This window comes from Corvus hawaiiensis, chromosome 8 (assembly GCF_020740725.1).
Source record: "Corvus hawaiiensis isolate bCorHaw1 chromosome 8, bCorHaw1.pri.cur, whole genome shotgun sequence".
Classification (NCBI taxonomy): Eukaryota; Metazoa; Chordata; class Aves; order Passeriformes; family Corvidae; genus Corvus; species Corvus hawaiiensis.
Window position 1 is genome coordinate 2,873,004 of NC_063220.1, and position 17,408 is coordinate 2,890,411.

General features: G+C 47.8%; 1 protein-coding gene across 2 annotated transcripts in view; it reads right to left on the reverse strand.

The window, feature by feature from the left end:
- The window catches only part of DOCK1 (dedicator of cytokinesis 1), a 265,620-nt gene extending 249,395 nt beyond the window's left edge, over positions 1-16,225 (reverse strand). For both annotated transcript variants that reach the window (XM_048312102.1, XM_048312101.1), the window contains exon 1: positions 16,088-16,225. In XM_048312102.1, coding sequence (XP_048168059.1) covers positions 16,088-16,133 — 46 coding nt within the window. In that variant the 5' untranslated portion in view covers positions 16,134-16,225. The remainder of the gene's footprint in view (positions 1-16,087) is intronic.
- Positions 16,226-17,408: the final 1,183 nt, after the last annotated feature.

The window sequence follows — 17,408 nt, forward strand, 5'->3', positions numbered from 1 at the left end:
TTAATAAACTGAGGAAACTTCATAAATCCAGAACAACCCCAAACTTAAAGCCTGGTGCCTTCCAGAGGTGTGACCACCCTGCTGCTGAGTCCGGCAGGCAGAGCTTGAGTAGGACAGAGCAAGATGCTCACTTGTCCTTCCGGCACTAATTCAAAAACACAGAGAAATAAAACCTGGAGCAAAGGAGGCTCAGGGGGGGCCTTGTGGCTCTGCACAAGTCCCTGACAGGAGGGGGCAGCCGGCGGGGTCGGGCTCTGCTCGCAGGGAACAGGGACAGGAGGAGAGGGAACGGTGCACCAGGGGAGGCTCAGGTTGGACACCAGCAGGAATTTCTCCATAGAAAGGGTGATTTGACAATGGAAGGGGCTGCCCAGGGAGGTCTGGAGTGCCCATCCCTGGAGGTGTCCAAGGAAGGCCTGGAGGTGGCACTCAGTGCTCTGGGCTGGGGACAAGGTGGGCATTGGGCACAGCTTGGACTCAACAGTCTGGGAAGTCTTTTCCAAGTCAAATGATTCTGTGAAATGAAGAGTTCTGGACCAAGCCAAGATTTCCAAGAAATAAGTTCAGCTTCTTGCTTTCCTTCCTCCCCCCTTTCAAGGCAGACACTTTATTTTTAGGGAGCTAATGAAGTAAGATGCTTACTCACTGTTTTAACAGCCCTCCCCACCACTTCTGGCTGATCTGTATGCAGAGTACTTCACCACGAAGTACTGAGGGTATAAAGCTGAAAGTAGTGCTAAAAAAAAATATATATACATCATTATTGACTCTAACAGCATTATTAATGTGCCATAATGCACAGCGAACAAGAAGCACAATCAAGAACATCCAAATTGATTTTTAATATTAAGAAGTCCATTAAGTGAAACACCCTGGATGCAAGGAATAATCACCCCGAGCTCTTAATGCTGGCTCTTGCAGAAAAAGTAAGATGCTGATTTAGACTAACACAAAACATTATCCAGAGGCAGATGTTTTGGCATCTGTCTTGTGGCAACTCAGAATCACAAAGTAAGTGAGTTTTGATGTTCCCTCAGACCTCCTGCATTTCACTGGGGGCCACTAAGGAGCTGTAACTTGGCTCTTGCTCTGGTGGGGCTCCAGGCACCATCCTCCAGGAAGGCAAGGACAGCATTTGAGCATTAGCTGTGCTCACCCACGTGTGCCTCCAGAAAGGACGTGAGCACTCGGAACTGAGCATAATTCAAAACTGATTCCACACATGATTTTTAGAAAATTTGCAAAACCTCCAGCACTGCTATGTAGAAAACGCACCCAGGGGTCTGCTGGGTAGGAGAAGGACAAGAGTTAAAGGCTGGAGGGGAGGAAGAACTCGTGCAGCTTATGGTCAGTGCTGGCAGAGCATCAGCTGTGCATGGGCTGGTCATGAGTCACGCCAGATCCTCCAGCCGAGGCTCCCCAGGAGAGAAGTGACCAGAACTGGCAGTGCTGCAGCTCCACGCCCAATCCTGGCTGATGTCCCTCCATCCCTGCCCATCACTGCCCCTTCCCTCGTGGCAGCACTGCCACCCACCCCATCCTCAGCCAACACTGCCCAGGGTCCAGCCTGCCCAGCACCACGGGGACGGTACCGACTCCATCAACAGCAAGGACAGCCTCAGAAGTCCCGATTCCAGCCACAGAATCCCGAAACACTTGGGGTCGGAAAGGACCTCTGGAGATCATCCAGTCCATCCCCCCTTGCCAAGGCAGGGTCACCTGGAGCAGGGCACACAGGGACACATCCAGGTGGGTTTGGAATGTCTCCAGAGAGGGAGACTCCACACCCTCCCTGGAAGCTGTTCCAGTGCTCTGCCACCCTCATGGAAAGAAGTTCCTCGTGTTGAGGTGAAACTTCTCACGTTTTAGTTTAGTCCAGCCAACACACACACAGCTGCAACATCCCAAACACCACAAGCTCAATCTGAAATCCAGCTTGTGAAAGAGACTTAGAAACCCTGAAGTCCTTCCCAACCCAGCACTCCAGGCTAAACCTGTGCAAATGATGTCAAAGCCCCCACAGGGCCAATTTGGTGCTGCAGGGGATCACAGAGCTCCCTGTGAACATCCTCGAGGCATCAGCCCCCCTGCTTCCTCAAGCCTCTCCCTTGCCATGGCAGGGAGCTCCTATTGCACTGAGCAGAACTGTGCAAAGAGGGTCTTTTACTAAGCAGTACTACAGCAGTGAGCTTAATGGCACAGCCAGATTTTAATGGGCATTTCAGTGACTGTAAAAATTCAGGTTCAACACACAAACTCCTCTTGCACTGCTGCAGAAACAGGATAAAAATGACACAATTCACTGCAACACCGAGCTCATGATGCAGAGCAAAGAGCCTAAAGCAAGGAGGAAATGAGGTGATGGGAAGATGCTTTCATTTCCTACTGTTCTTCCTCCTCAGGATTTCACAAAGGAAAACAAAAAATTCCTCTGTTGCTTTCTCAGGGTAGCCTCTGGAATGGGAGAAAAAAGATGAAGGAGTTTGGGGCTTTTTACACATCAAAACTTACTCAATTTATTTTTCTTTGCCATCCCCTTATTTGTCTCTCAGTCTGTCTCCAACAGCAAGAGAACAGACCCCAGGTCAAACAATCCCTGAGGAACATGTTCTCCTTTCCCCAAAAGGACACCCAGAGAGAGGAATGTCCTGCTGAGAGCCCCAGTTTGACCCACCAATACTTCCCCCCTCTCTCCCAAAACAACCAGGCTATCCCAGAAATGGGAAATCGGCGACGCTTTTCCTGAATTTGTACCTCACACCAGAATCAGGGGGAAAACGTCACCATGGGTGCGAGTCAAACAGCACTGAATGCACTAAAAGATAAGAGCAGCATTTTGCAAAAACAGGGAAAAACTGGTTTTCTCCAAACCAGGGGCAATCACATGCTCCAGGCTGCTTCCAGCGGACTTGGCTCAGCCACTGGCCCTAACAAAGGGTCACTGTCCAGCTCCCTCTCAGCACCAGCCCCTTCCACCAGCACTGGGGCAGCTCTCAGAGAGGAGTTGATATCCCTGTAATTCTGTTTTTCCCACCTCAGGGCAATCCTTTGAGCCCACACCGATTTTTACGTTCATTCTGGAAGAAATAATGAAAAGTAACTGATGTGATCCCACTATTCACTAAAGACCCAGCATCACATTTTACTCCATAAATTTACAGACTTCTGGGAAGTCAGGAAAACCAGGGTAGAGGGACACCCTAGATCTCTGCTTCCAGACACTGAGCTCCACAGTTCTGGCACAATAAGAACCTACAGGTATATTCACCACAATTCACTTTAGCACAATTTTATTTAGTAATTCTAAAGCCTCTTCTAGTCTAACTGCAGAATATTCTGAGTTGGAAGGGAACCACAAGGATCATCAAGTACAACTCTTTTTTTCATTATTATTATTTAAATTAGTCAATGATTTTTTTATATATATAGTGTAATAAATTAGTATTTTGAAGTTGATGTAGCCCAGTAATCGATCCTAGATGTACACAGGAACTCTCAGGTGAGAACTTGGTTCCTTAGCCACTGCTAAGGCACCCCTCAGCCTACTGAAACACATCAGCAATAACCCTTATACCTACTTCCCTCACTGCCCTGAGCCTCGAAATTGGCCTTGTTAATTCAGAATAGCTCAAAGCCATAACTCCTTCCTTCCCAAGCATAATCATCCAAAGAAAATGTATTTTAAAACCACCCTGATGGTCACATATTAATGCCAGGAGGGTGGCTAAGGTGCCACTAACCCAGCAGTAGCTAACTAACCTCTGCAATTAAAAAAAAAAAAAAAAAAAAAAAAAAAAAAAGAGTATTTTGATTATTGTTTTCTCCTTTTTGGCAGGTTATTTTTCCAGCATCAATCTGAGAACTCCCTGAAAAGGGGTGAGGCATTAGCACCCAGCACATGCCCGCTGGCAGCCAGGGAGGGCAGAGCAGGAGAGCAGAGCCAGCTCCTGGCTAAGGAGCAGATCCGTGCTGTTCCTAGCACTGCTCTGCTGGAAACAGCAGCTTAAGGGGACATATTCAGGGACATATTTCCCTGCCATGATTCCCAAAATCTGCTCCAATGTCTCTATTTGGAAAGCTCCAACAGGCAGCACAAGTTTGTGCCAGACTGGACAGTGTAGCTTTCACCTTAAAACATTTGCTTCCCTCGCTGAAAAAGTACTGCGTTAATCTAAAATTAGTGGGTATTTCTCAACTGTTCAACTCCTCTCCACTTGCAGGATTCTCTACCTCAAACTGTTAAAAAGCCAAACTGTTGACAGCCAGCACACTGCACACTCCATTCATGGCCAGCAAACCAGCTCATTTTTGATCTATAAATCATCACACATTTGCACTGGGTGAGGTTGGTGCAAGCACCCTCTGAGACACTGCTCAGCAGTGTTGGAAAAGGCGGGGAGAGCATTTATGCCATTTTCCTGGAGGAATCTAACTCACTCCTCTTGCTAAGCAGCCTTCTGGAGAAAAACAGTTTCAACTTCAGAAACGTTTCTTGCTCCATGAGTGGCCCAAAAGCAGGAGGCTGCTGCTGCATGCAAAGGTAACAACACAAAAACCCTGCCTTGTGCAGGTGTGGCAAGAAGGGAAACACAACTGTAGAACTCAAGACTTCATTAATGATCACCAGTATTTTACTTTCTACTAAGTTTACCCAGGCATTTCTGAGCCCATCTCCTCAGCACCTAAGCTGGCATACAATTATTTCGGTTCCCCTCCACAAAACTATTTTATATTTTCCGCACTTTTTATGTAACTGTTATGGAAGCATCAGGATAGAGTTTTACAAATATAATACATGAACTCCTGGTCTTCCAAGTTTGATTTAAGAACAGCTCCCAGATCAGCACGCTGTGTTATAGATGGTATCACACCCAGACTGTAAAGGCTTGCAGTTATCCCAATATTTTAAATATTCAAGCCCTACAATTATTAAAACTTCTGGTTTTTGGCCAAGAACACGTTCACTTTCGTGTGCTCTAACTGTGGAAACTGCAGCTGCTGCAGGAAGCCCAAATTGTACTTTCTGTGTTTAAGACAAAAGTCTGAACCAGTTCAATCACTCATCACAGCCCAGTAAATAAACAGAGGCCTCCTCTGCAGCCCAAGTGATTGATAAAAATCTGTTAATAAATCATTTCAAGAACACGTTCAACTAGAAAATCAAACCAGAGTTGAACCCACACAAAACTTCCAACAGTATCAGCAGCACCATAATGGAGTCATTCCCTCAAGTCTTTACTAAAATGTGCTGATCTGCCTATATCCAGTCTTTATTTTTTGGGAATAAGAATCCCCACCCCCCAGAGCTCAAAGCAAGATACTTCAGTCACTCCCTGAAGACTCAACAGATTCTCAAAGAAAGTTTGGGAGATTCTTCCCAGAAAAACTCTGTGTTAATCTTAAAGGTCTTTTCCAACCTTCATGATTCCAAGATCATCAAATCCAACCACCAACCCAGCACCATGGTCACCACCAAACCACGTTCCAAAGCACCACATCCCCACATGTTTTGGACACTTCCAGGGATGGGGACTGCACCACCTGATGGGACCCCACTCCCAGTTTGTGGCTGCAGCCCTGGTTTAACCAAGCCTTTGCCATCATCTTGCATAAGCACCACCTCCACCAACATCCCAAAACTGGGATCTAGCAGGAGACAGACCAGACAGAATCCAAAGTCCAATTCCCACAATCAGCATTTTAGAGACAGATCAAGGCCTTATAAAAAAACTCCCTCAGCCATGAGCACCTCCTGGAGCTCTTCAGGACAGCAATGGTCAGCATTAAAGCAATCCCATCTAACTGCAGATGTCCCTATGAGCCAGATAAACATCTCATGTGCTTTTTTTTAATCCTTTTAGAGTCTTAGGTACAGTCAAATGCTCAAGAACATGACCAATAAATAAACAAAGTGTAGTGTAATAAATACCGAAAGAGTATTTGATACAGAGCCAGAAAGTTTGGGGTTGGTCTTTTGTCCCGTTTGACTCACACACTATGGAAGCTACTGTCCAAGAAATACCTCTGCACCACAAAAAATATCTGTTCTCACCTCCAGCCACTTCACTGGGAGCAAGGACAATTGTTTTCTCACCAAAAAAGCTCAATGATTGAAATCTCTGGAAAAAGGATCTTTATCCACTGTTTTGCCGCATGTCACTAAATTAATTTCAGAAAGGAGTCAATGCCAGGTGTTTGTCAGGCAGTCCCAGTGCTCCAGGAATTCTGAGCTGCTCCTGTGCACGCTCCTGCCACCGCCTGGGAAGTCCAGGACAAAAAGTTTAGTTCCTTCATGCCCAACTGTCAGTGAGCAGCACCAAAAAAGTGCAGAACAGCCCAGTGGAGGTGACAGAGAGATGGGACACAGACTGTCAGCACCTACAGAGGCGTTGCTGACAGGGTGGAAGGGAAGGACAGAGCTGGATCCTGCCACACCAAACACACCCACTACTCTAATTGGAGTACAGACTAACTCTAATCGGAAACAGAAGCCAAAATAACTCCAAAATTTAAAAAAACAAAAATGCCACAAACCACCTTTTTTTTTTTTTTTTTGCAACCAGTTTGAGTCACATCATTTACCCTTCACACTGGAAACTTCAACATCAATCTATAGAAGGCAAAAAACACACCAAAAAAACAACCCCACAAGACACACCAGGCTCAGACAGGAGGAAATAAAATAGGCTCTCAAGTCCACCTTAGATTCTTGGTCTAAGAAGCACCAGGAAGGTGATGGATTGATGGAGACACCAACACCTACCAGTCATGGCAAGAAAAATGTAACAGGCAAGACTGAGAAGGCACAACAGTGGGAAAAAGGGTGAGCAGGAAGGAAGGAATTCCAGCAGGGATGACAAGGCAACAGCTGATGTTGGGAATCTGTGTATAAGGACAAGGTAAGAGATATAAAGGAAAAAAAAAAAAGAGGTCTGACACCAGGCAACATCACCACTACTCTGGGTTACGTAAAGCATATTAAAGGCTTCAGTCTAAGCATTATTTTCTATATTAAAGCTACAAATGAGCCATGGATTGATGCAAAAGAACAGGAATTTTCCCATAGCACCCCAAAGCAGGAGGAAAAAGTCAATCAAACGAGAGCTGCTGGACACATCCTCTTTTAGCTCTTTCCATTACTTACAAAACAATAATTAAAGGTTTCTTTCTTCCATTTTGATGTTAGTTGTCACTCATACACTCTCATTTTGAGAGATTAACCTCATATTTATCAACAGAAACATTCCCACAGGCCCTTATCTATAACTTTTCCTGGCCCAAGTGACACATTTCACCATATCTCTGCACAGTCACTAAACTGCAGTGCAAGCCCTCCTTCAGAGGACAGCACTGACAGGGCATTCCAAGCCACTGCCCTGATAATCCTCAGCCATGGCAGGGGCAGGGTTTGCTCACTGGAGTCATATGCACAGCAGATTTTTCTGAAAGCAAGCGTCCTTTTAAACCATTCACCATCTGCCTCAAGACTCAGAAAGTCAAATTCTCATCAGCAGCTTCCATCTGGCTCAGCACTGAGAGATTTCCTGTGTCAGGGTCTACTACAGGAGTACTTTTTACATTACCAGTTGCTTCCACTTCATTTCTGATACACACACACACACATCGCACACTCTGCATGAGGCAGCTCCTCAATAAAAGCACCCAACTCCATGCCCTGAACCATTCCCTGCTGCCAACATTTTTTCCTGCAGACCAGCTGGCACCATTAGGAGGATGTTAAAGGCTAAAGCACCAGCTGCGAGGCAGGGAAGCTGCTGGAGACAGGTGAGAGTGGAGCTTTCCATGATCCTGCACCTCTGCCCCCTCCCAGAGGCACCAGCAGCACCAGGGTTTGCCATGCTCTCCCTTAATTCTGTTTTCTCCTGTTTATTCCATGTAGAGAAATTGGGAAAACCCTCCTAACACAGCACAGCTGAAGGTCTTAGGTTTGGGTGCAGCGTGGCCTCATCCCCTCCCTGTGGGTTCCCTCCTCCCGGGCTATTTGGGCCCCAGTCCCTGCACAGATGTTATTTTATTCTGTCCAGCTCCGAGCCCAGTGACGCCAGCACTTCCGTGCTTTGTTTGGATAAGCAGGAGAAGGAAGGCAGAATAAACACAAGCACCTAAGGCTGCACTTCCAGAAGGCATCTGCATGCCTGAGGAGGCTCTCAGGTATTTCAGAGGCTCTGTGCTCTCTCCAGTTCCAAGTGTCCACCTGCACTGCCAAATTCTCCAAATGCTCCAGGAAGCTCTGCCAGAAGCTGCCAGGAGCTCCATGAGGTTCCTCCTCAAGGAACACAATTCCTGATGCCCCCACTGATAGGCTCACCATATTTTAAACAACTGCTAAAAGCAATATTTGATATTGCAGACTTAACACCTTTTGATTGCAGATACATTGCTTCGTCAATTTTTAGAGTCACAATACATCCAGTCACGCCTGGCAGCTTTTTTGGCAAGTGTTGGCTTCATGAGGAGTACCTCAAGAGATAAGAACAGACAATTGCCCTGCATACACCACAAGACTGGCTGATGTTCCAATGGATGGGGGAGTTCAGCACACTTTTGGTGTTCCTTACTCTCCCACAAGTGTAAAAGCCTAATCAAAATACTCTGTTTTTAAAGGTATATAAGTTATTGCAAAGTCTTGACCTGTCATGGTCAACAGCTTTTCTTTGGCTCAGATTATGGTTTGAGCTAGCATTTATATGGTCGTGAATATTGGTTTTGGCGACATCTAAGGCAAAAAGACCTATTCTATTATCAGCCCTCCCCACATGGGACTCCTCAGGGATAACAGGGTTTTCCCAAAACCACCACACCTGCTCAGCCTGGCAGCTGCTCCAGCAGGTTTTCCACCTCAATATTCAATCATTTGTGCAGCACATCCGTGAAAGTGGCACAGTTATTGCAAGAGCAGGGATGGACAAACAGAGTGCCTCAAAAACCCAAGTGCCTACAAGCACAAACATTGATTATGTACAATTTTGGTGCCATTCCTGTTCAGAAATTACACAGCAAATCCTGCACCACTCACTTGTTGGTATTTTCTACTGGCGAACACAAAGACATTTTGCTACTCCAACACCCTCAGGCAAAATCAGCCACCAAAACCGTCTGCAAACGTGTTCTAAAAAGGGTTGTGCTGAAATAATAAAAGCAGCATTCGAAATAAGGCAGCAGTGCTAAAAAATGTCATGCAATAAACCCCAAAATTCATGTATGGCAACCAATAGTTGCTTCAGTTCTTCATCCATCTGTTTGTTTTGTCACGTATATGGTACATGATTACACATAATAGTTCTCAATGCAATTATTTCAGTTTAGTTACAAAGCTATATGGAGCAGAAAAATATTTCCAGAGATATTTCACATTTTTGCTGATGAAACTGAAATGCAGCAACTGCTGCTTCTTGTGTTACAAATCTTCACATCAGAAATCAGATTTAATGCACAAATTACATAAACATGGCCAGATAACACTATAAATATATAAATGTTTTCACAACTACAGTCTGGAAAGGGAGATAAAGTTTCAGAATTACATGAATTATCTCTTATTGAACATTTCTTTTGTTTAGGGCATGATTTCAATTCCACACCCCCCCTCCCCCCCACAAGCTAAAAGAGGAAAGTATTCCAGTAACTCATTAAGGAATTCATTAAAGCCTTACTCAGAAAATGACTATTGTCAGAACAGCTTTGGGGGCACCACAGGCTAGAAAACAGAATTTAAAATGCTTTTAAGTTTAATTCTAAAAAAAAAAAATCTGACTTGTCAGTGGTCCACCTCCCTGCCAAAGAAGACCCGTAAGGAGGAGCAGCTCCACTGAGGGTTTTGAGCAAGTTTTGGACTTCAAACAACACAAAGGGGAGAGGCAAAACCAACATCTTTGATGGAGTAAATTCTTTAAAACTGGATTAGAGGCAGCTCCTTGTTGGAGCTTCCATTCATTAACAGGAGTCAGCCCCAGCTATTTATCTACAGTTGGACACATCCACAGGTATTTAACAAGAGGTATTGGATTTCAGTCCTGCAGGACCACTGAAGAATCAGACAAAGCAAAGGATCCTCCATGTGCTCGACAGCCAGCGCTGGACAAACTCCAGAAACACCAATATTTAAAGGAAAAATTACCCCAACCCTTGTTCCTGTAGCTGCAAGCTGACAGAGGGGCTTCCTGGAGAAGGTTTGCCCTTATGTTGCCTCCAGTTTATTTTCCCCTTCCCTGAAAGCTTTGCCTTTGGAGAAAGGAAAATGCCTTTATAACACAAAGAAATTTCTGCCAAGTGTGGCAAACAGCCCAAATTAGCTCTGTTTGAGTGCACCTAAGTCAAGCACTTGCAATATAACCGATGAAGGGATAATTACAAAACCCACCAAGGTGCTACTTGAAATCAGAGAATCCCAGAATGGTTTGGGTTAAAGGGACTTAAAGCCCATCCAGTCCCACCCCCTGTGATAGGCAGGGACACCTTCCACTATCCCAGGGTGCTCCAAACCCATCCGATCTAGCCTTGGACACTTCCAGGGATGGAAATACCAAAAGAAATGCCTTAAATCAACCCCCAGTGACTACTGTCATTGCCATACCTGTGTACCACGTGAAGTGTAAAACCTCACTTGTTTTCTACCTCCCCTTTTATTTTCTAGGAACAAGAGTAAAATTAACAGCTGAAAATCCCCTAAACTGACTGAAAACTTCCTTTGCAAAGTTCAATAAAAGCTCTGTATTATGGCCCTAGGCTGCTGGCTACCTAATGAAGTCAGTTGTGCTCCATGAGGGAAAAAAAAAAAAAAATTCCTGGAAAATCCCATCAGGAATCATTTCTCAGAACAATCCCAGCTTGTAATATTGTCGCTGGCCTGGATGAAAACAAACAGGAGTCCACGCTCACTTCCACTTATCTGGTATCTTTATCCCTCTCCAATCTGTTGTTTGCAACAAGTGTTTATTGACAGAGAACAACAGTGGCTGCTGAGTAAACTGGGAGGAACCGAGCACATGCCTGCAGTCCAACTCAGGTCATTCCTGCAGGAAGAAGCCTGTTACACCTTCCAGCCCCTTCCCTCTGCTTCAGGGGATGCCAGGGATGGGGCAGCACGGAAATGCATCCCCTCAGCAAGCAGGGAATTAAAGGGTTTGGTAAAATAGAATCATGGAATGGTTTGGGTCAGAAGGTACCTGAAATCCCATCCCATTCCACCCCTTGTCATGGGCAGGGACACCTCCCACTATCCCAGGCTGCTCCAAGCCCCATCCAGCCTGGCCTTGGGCACTGCCAGGGATCCAGGGGCAGCCCCAGCTGCTCTGGGCACCCTGTGCCAGGGCCTGCCCACCCTCACAGCCAAAAATTCCTTCCCAATATCCCATCTAAACCTATTCTCTGCCATTTAAAAGCCATCTCCCCTTGTCCTGTCACTCCATCCATCATAAAGAGTCTCTCTCCATCTTTCCTGCAGCTCCTTCAGGTACTGGAAGGTCACAATGAGGTCACCCCAAAACCTTCTCTTCTCCCGGCTGAACAATCCCAATTCTCTCAGCCTTTCCTCACAGCAGAGGGATGTAACAAATAAAACCCTCATCTCAGTGTTCATGGGGAATGTTATCTCTAGGAAACTGAATCTGCATGTGCTCTCTCCAACACACTGATCAATGCAGCAGCAAATCTTCCATGGACATTTTACCTTTCCATTTTTACTCTATGGGTTTGGGATGTGTCACAGCACGGCCCTGCTGTCCCTAACAGCAGTCACCTGTCCTGTCCTGCCAGGCAGCTCCAAACCTCACAGCACAGCAGCACTAAAATCACTAAGATGCATTCCTAAGATGCATCTTCTCCAATTTCCTTAAAATGTTTCCTTCCCTGCTCTAAGGCACAAGTACACACAAGATCATCACCTTAAACAAGAGTCTCCATGTGCCACCACAGCTCACCACAGCCTGGACTGTAACTCCAGGGTTCCACAAAAGCCTTATATCTGTCCAAAAGCATCACAGTCCTCCCTGAAGAAGCAGAAGTGAAGCAATAGTGCTTGGCTGTAGGATTTCCTGGGCTTTGACCAGCATTCCTCTTCCCAAATTTTATCCCCATTCAAAGGGCATTGCAAGAGCAGAATTCAGCTGCAAAACTTTTAAATCATGATCACTGTATCATCACTTAGTCCACCAACTGGTTAAACCCTCCCCTAATAACCAAATAGATAAATTTCTATGTACCTGGTTTGGAGGTACTTCTATAAACACCTTTGGCAAAGCTATCCCGACCTCAGGCACTAAAACACCCTAACCATGAAGTGTGGCCAACATCCCAATGTAAATCAGGCCTGTTACGATCTGCCATGTTGGGATGTGCAACAGAAACTCACCAGGAACAAACAAAAATCCTGGAAATCATTGAATTTGGAAAACACCTCCAAGACCATCAAGTCCAAGTCCAATCCCCACCTCGTCACCCAGCCCAGAGCACTGAGTGCCACATCCAGGCATTCCTTGGACACCTCCAGGGACAGGGACTCCAGCCCTGTAACTCGGAGTTCTCCTTTTACATCTGACCATCCAAGGGCATGCAGCACTAATTTTCTATTTTACCATTTATTCAAATAAAAAAAAAAAGGACTAAACTACCACAGTAGTGGTCTAATTACTCCATAGGAACACAGAGCTTTGGACATAGAGGCATTTTAAATATGGTATTTGCAGTCACCACAGTAGTACCAGTTCTACCTCCCACTGCAGCTCTCAGCCCAAAGGAAAAAGAACAGCAGAATTCAGGAGGATTTGGAAGCTGCCACAGCCACTTTGCACCACCTCAGAGGTGCTGGTCAGGCTCCCAGACTTCCCAAAGCAGCTCTTTACATCCCTTCTCCCCCAGCAGAAGGAAAACCACCAAAATTGCAAATTTCACATCACACTAAAAGCGGCGAATATGAGACCAAGCAGCCACACTCCACGGCCACTCGGTGACACCGAGGGGACACAAACAGCTCTCAGGACTCTCTGGAAGACTCTGGTGTCCCCATGGAGGAAGCCACACACCCACGTGGTCCTCCCCACACAAACACACTCCTTCCTCCCCACCAGCTCAGGGCAAGGGATGAAAGGCAGGATTGAGATGGAGGACAAGGATCTGCAGCACTGGGAGCAGGGAAAAGCCTCTCCAATGAAGGCGATCATTTCCCTGTTCCGCATGGCTCCCCATATGGTAACCTAATATCCGTATTATCCCATTAGATCCACACCCATTCCTCCTGCAGCCTCCCCTGAACTCTCTCAGGAAGCAGAGCTGAGTCACGCTCTCAACTGCCTGCTGAGATAATGCCTCTGCACAGAGGCTTGGAGCAGCAAATTCACTTTACTCGAGTGCAGGGCATCCAGAGCACCCCCAAATCCCACTGTGCCACAGGAGGGAGCGCTCCTTAACACACCTGTGTCCTACCAGCTTCCACTACTGGCTTGTTGGCATAATTTGTTCCAGCTGCATCACAGCCAGCAAATCTTCAGGTCTTGAGATGTTAAGAAAACTCTGTTGTGCACAGGGATAGACCAGAGGAGGGGAAAAAGGGATATAAATGTATTACATAAGCACATGTGCATATTTCAAGTATACACACCTCTATATATAGACATTTATATACACTTCTGAGCTCCCACAGCTAGGACATAACAAACATAACCACAACACACACCTTCCTGATATTTCTGCTTTGGGATAGCCTGCATACAGAATCCCAGAGTATCTGGGGTTGGAAGGCACCTCTGGAGATCACTCACTCCATCCCACCTGGAGCAGGTGACACAGGAATGCATCCAGCTGGGTTGGGATGTCTCCAGAGGGGGAGACTCCAAATCCTCCCTGGGCAGTTGTTCCAGGGCTCTGCCACCCTTCATGGAAAGTTCTTCCTCGTGTTGAGGTGGAACTTCTCATTGTTTAGTTCATGGCCATTGCTCCTCATCCTGTCACTGGGCACCACTGGAATGAGTCTGGCACCATCCTTCTGGAGATGTTTGCATGGACTGATGAGATACACAAAGTCTGCCACATTGTGTTTCACTAAGTCCCATTAGCACTCCTATTAGATATTTTCCTCACTGTCAGACAATACTGAGTCAACATCAGCCTCCAGGACTGGTCATGGCAAACAGGAAGGAAAATATTCTCATGTCCAAATCCTCAGGTTAACAGGACCCTCTCCAAATCTGTTTGGGACTACACAACTGTTGCATCAATTCTCCACAACCTCCAGCTTTCACCAAGCAGCAAAAAATAAAACATCAGAAAACTCACAGTGCCCCTTCTTAACAGCATAGAGGTCCATAAAGCACATATAATCCAGCTGAATATCCATTTTCTTAATGAGGACATCAAAAAGAAGCTATCCCTCCCAAAGCAGCACCCAACAATGGCATAGGCCAGTGAATCCAATGTTCAATTAGTTCTAAATCTCATCTAATCTCCGTGCAACACCACAGCCACTTTCAACTCTCACACCTCTGTGACTCAGCAGAGAAATCCCCAAGTTTGGTGAGGATCTCAGCTTCCTTGCAGGTAAAAGAAAACAAACTATCAGAGAAACACAAACCCATCCTAAAACCATGACAAGCTTCTCTGCAGAGCAGTGGACACAAAATACCAACTAAGCACGAACGGAGCACATCACCTTGTGCTTCTTCAAACTGGGAAACGGGGGTCTTATGCTTAAATTACATTTAAATCCAGTTCTCTTACTACACATGCAATCCCCCACGCTGGAGAGCCAAGTACACCTAGAGCATGTTATAAAACAATCAGTCTATTTCACACTTGTCTCTCCTGTCCTTTTCAAATCAATTTCAAAACATTCCTGGAAAGCCGGGCCCGGGCAGTCACCCCCACCAGAGCAGCAGACACGGAGTTCCTGCAAAAGAGGAACTTGCTTTCGAGTGTCACTGGGTTGGAACATCAGCTTATACTACGTGACAGTTCAGTCATTCCAAAATACCTATCCCACACCACCAGGCAGATAATTTGGAAACTTAACGAGCGACTGCCATCAGCTGCACCTCTGCTTCCCTGTGTTCGTCCTGCATCCCCAGCAATGGAATTACCCACGGGTCTCACACAGTGTAACCGGCATTTACTAGTAATTTTAAAAAGTCAAGCTGTGGTTTTCTAAGGACATGCACACAGAATTTTAAATTAATTCCTACAATTCACTTAAGTTTTACTCAGACCCCAAAACTCCCTTCTTCCTGCTCTCTTTGTTTATGAGGTTTAGCTGTGGGTTTCTATGAAAAGTTGTTCTTCACAATCAATCCAGCCCAAGAACTGTGGTGGACATTGAACTTCGTGTTTCCAATGTGAATAGTCAGATTTATTATTTCCTTCCCCCAGACAAACGCTCATTCATGCCAACAAAGTTTCCTGCGCCGCAACCCCAAAATAAAAGCCTTTACTCAAAACGCAACATCTTTAAACTCAAGATGGGCCCTCTCGGCACAGCCCTACCCAAACCTCACCGGGGTTTGGTCCTCTTTAGTTACAGCGGGGATGTTTTAGCCACCAGCTGGGAACAATCCCCCTCTGTTCGAGACGGACGGAAGGAGCGGAGTAGGAAATGGATCCCAGGGTGCGCGGAAACCCCTCATCTGTATGAGCATCACACTCCGTGCAGAGCCCAGAGCCTCGTTCCTTACACCTCCCACGGAGGGACAGCACACAGGGCACACGGTGGGCTCCCAAAGGAGCCAGCCTTGGAAGCGCATCCCGCTCCGCCGCCTCCAGCGCGGGGAGCAAGAGCCCGACACGAAAACAACTCGGAGCTCCTTCGCTCCGCGCAGCGCTCGGGGAGCGACGGAACACAGCGGAGCAGAAAGGCAACTTCTCCCAGCGGGGCACGGCGTGCCCGGACAACTCCTCCAGTTCCTGGGAGCCAGGAGGAGCCGGGCGGGGAAGGGCAGGAACCGGAGGGGACTCGGGGGGACCGGGGGACACGGCGCTCCATCCCGGCCGCGGAGTGGAGCGGGGAGCCGGGCAGGGACGGGGAGGCCGCGGCCGGGGTCGCCCCTGGGCGCAACAGGCGGGAGCGGGGCGGGCGCGTCCTCACCTACGCCGTACTTCTCCTCCCTTTTGGTGGGCACCCAGCGGGTCATGGCGCCGGGAGCCGCCGGGATGTCAGAGCCCCGCTCCCTACGCCGCCATTTTCCGACCGCGGGACGGGAAAAGTTTCTCCCGACGGCGGAGTCATGTGGTGCGGGCGGAGCCAGCCCGGCCCGGCCCGCCGCCCCTCGCCCTCCGCCCTCCGCCCTCCGCGTCCCCTCCGCTGCCGGCCGGCGTCCCGGGCTGGCGCCGCGGCTGCTGCCAACGGGAAGGGCTCCCCTACAGAGGGGCCGGGATGGGGAGGTGGGCGCTGCCCATCCCCGGTTATGTACCAGGTGCCTCCCCGCCTAGCCCCGATTGCGTTCCAGGTGCGCCCGCTTGTGCTCCCCGGAAAGTTTCTGCTTGCGCAAAGCCGGCGCTGCTGGCTGCGTCCGACCCGGAGATGCGGCTTTAAAACAAAGTTGTTGCGAGCGTTTAATAGTTGGGAGTAGGATCTGCGTTTGGAGGTAGCCGTGCAGGAGCTGGACAAGCACGAGAAGTGGGGCTGTAAGAACACTGTGAGGTTAAACAGGGCCAAGTGCGGGTGCTGCAGTTGGATCGGGAAAACCCCCGGTACCGATCCAGGCTGGGGATGAACTGACGGAGCAGCCGTGGCAGAAGGGCTTGGGGGTCTGGTGGGTGAGAGCTGGACATGCCGTGACCATGTGGAAAAAAAATCGAGTCTTGGACTGATGCCACACCATGGGCGGTACGGGAGAGGGGAATTCTGTCCCTCTGCCCCGCTCAGGTGAGACCCCACCTGCAGAGCTGCCTCCAGCCCTGGGATCCAGCGTCAGAAGGATGTGGAGCTGCGGAAAGAATCCAGAGGAGGCCACGGAGATGCCCCAAGGAGAGCCAGGCTGGGAGAGCTGGGGGTGTTCACCTGGAGAGGAGAAGGCTCCTGGGAGAGCTCAGAGCCCCTTGCAGGGCCTAAAGGGGCTCCAGGAGAGCTGGAGAGGGACTGGGGACAAGGCATGGAGGGACAGGACACAGGGAATGGATTCACACTGCCAGAGGGAATATTAGGGATAAATTGTTCCCTGGGAGGGTGGGCAGGCCCTGGCACAGGGTGCCCAGAGCAGCTGGGGCTGCCCCTGGATCCCTGGCAGTGTCCAAGGCCATTGGGGCTTGGAGTATAAAGATCACAAACCTTCTGATTTCTAGACCTAAGTCCAAAAAAATCTCGTCCAAATCTAGCATCTCCTGGCTAATTAAAGCGTGGAATAAGTGATTACAAAGGAATGAGCAAGGGAAATGAACTTCCTGTTCCCAATCCTTGTAGTCTTTGG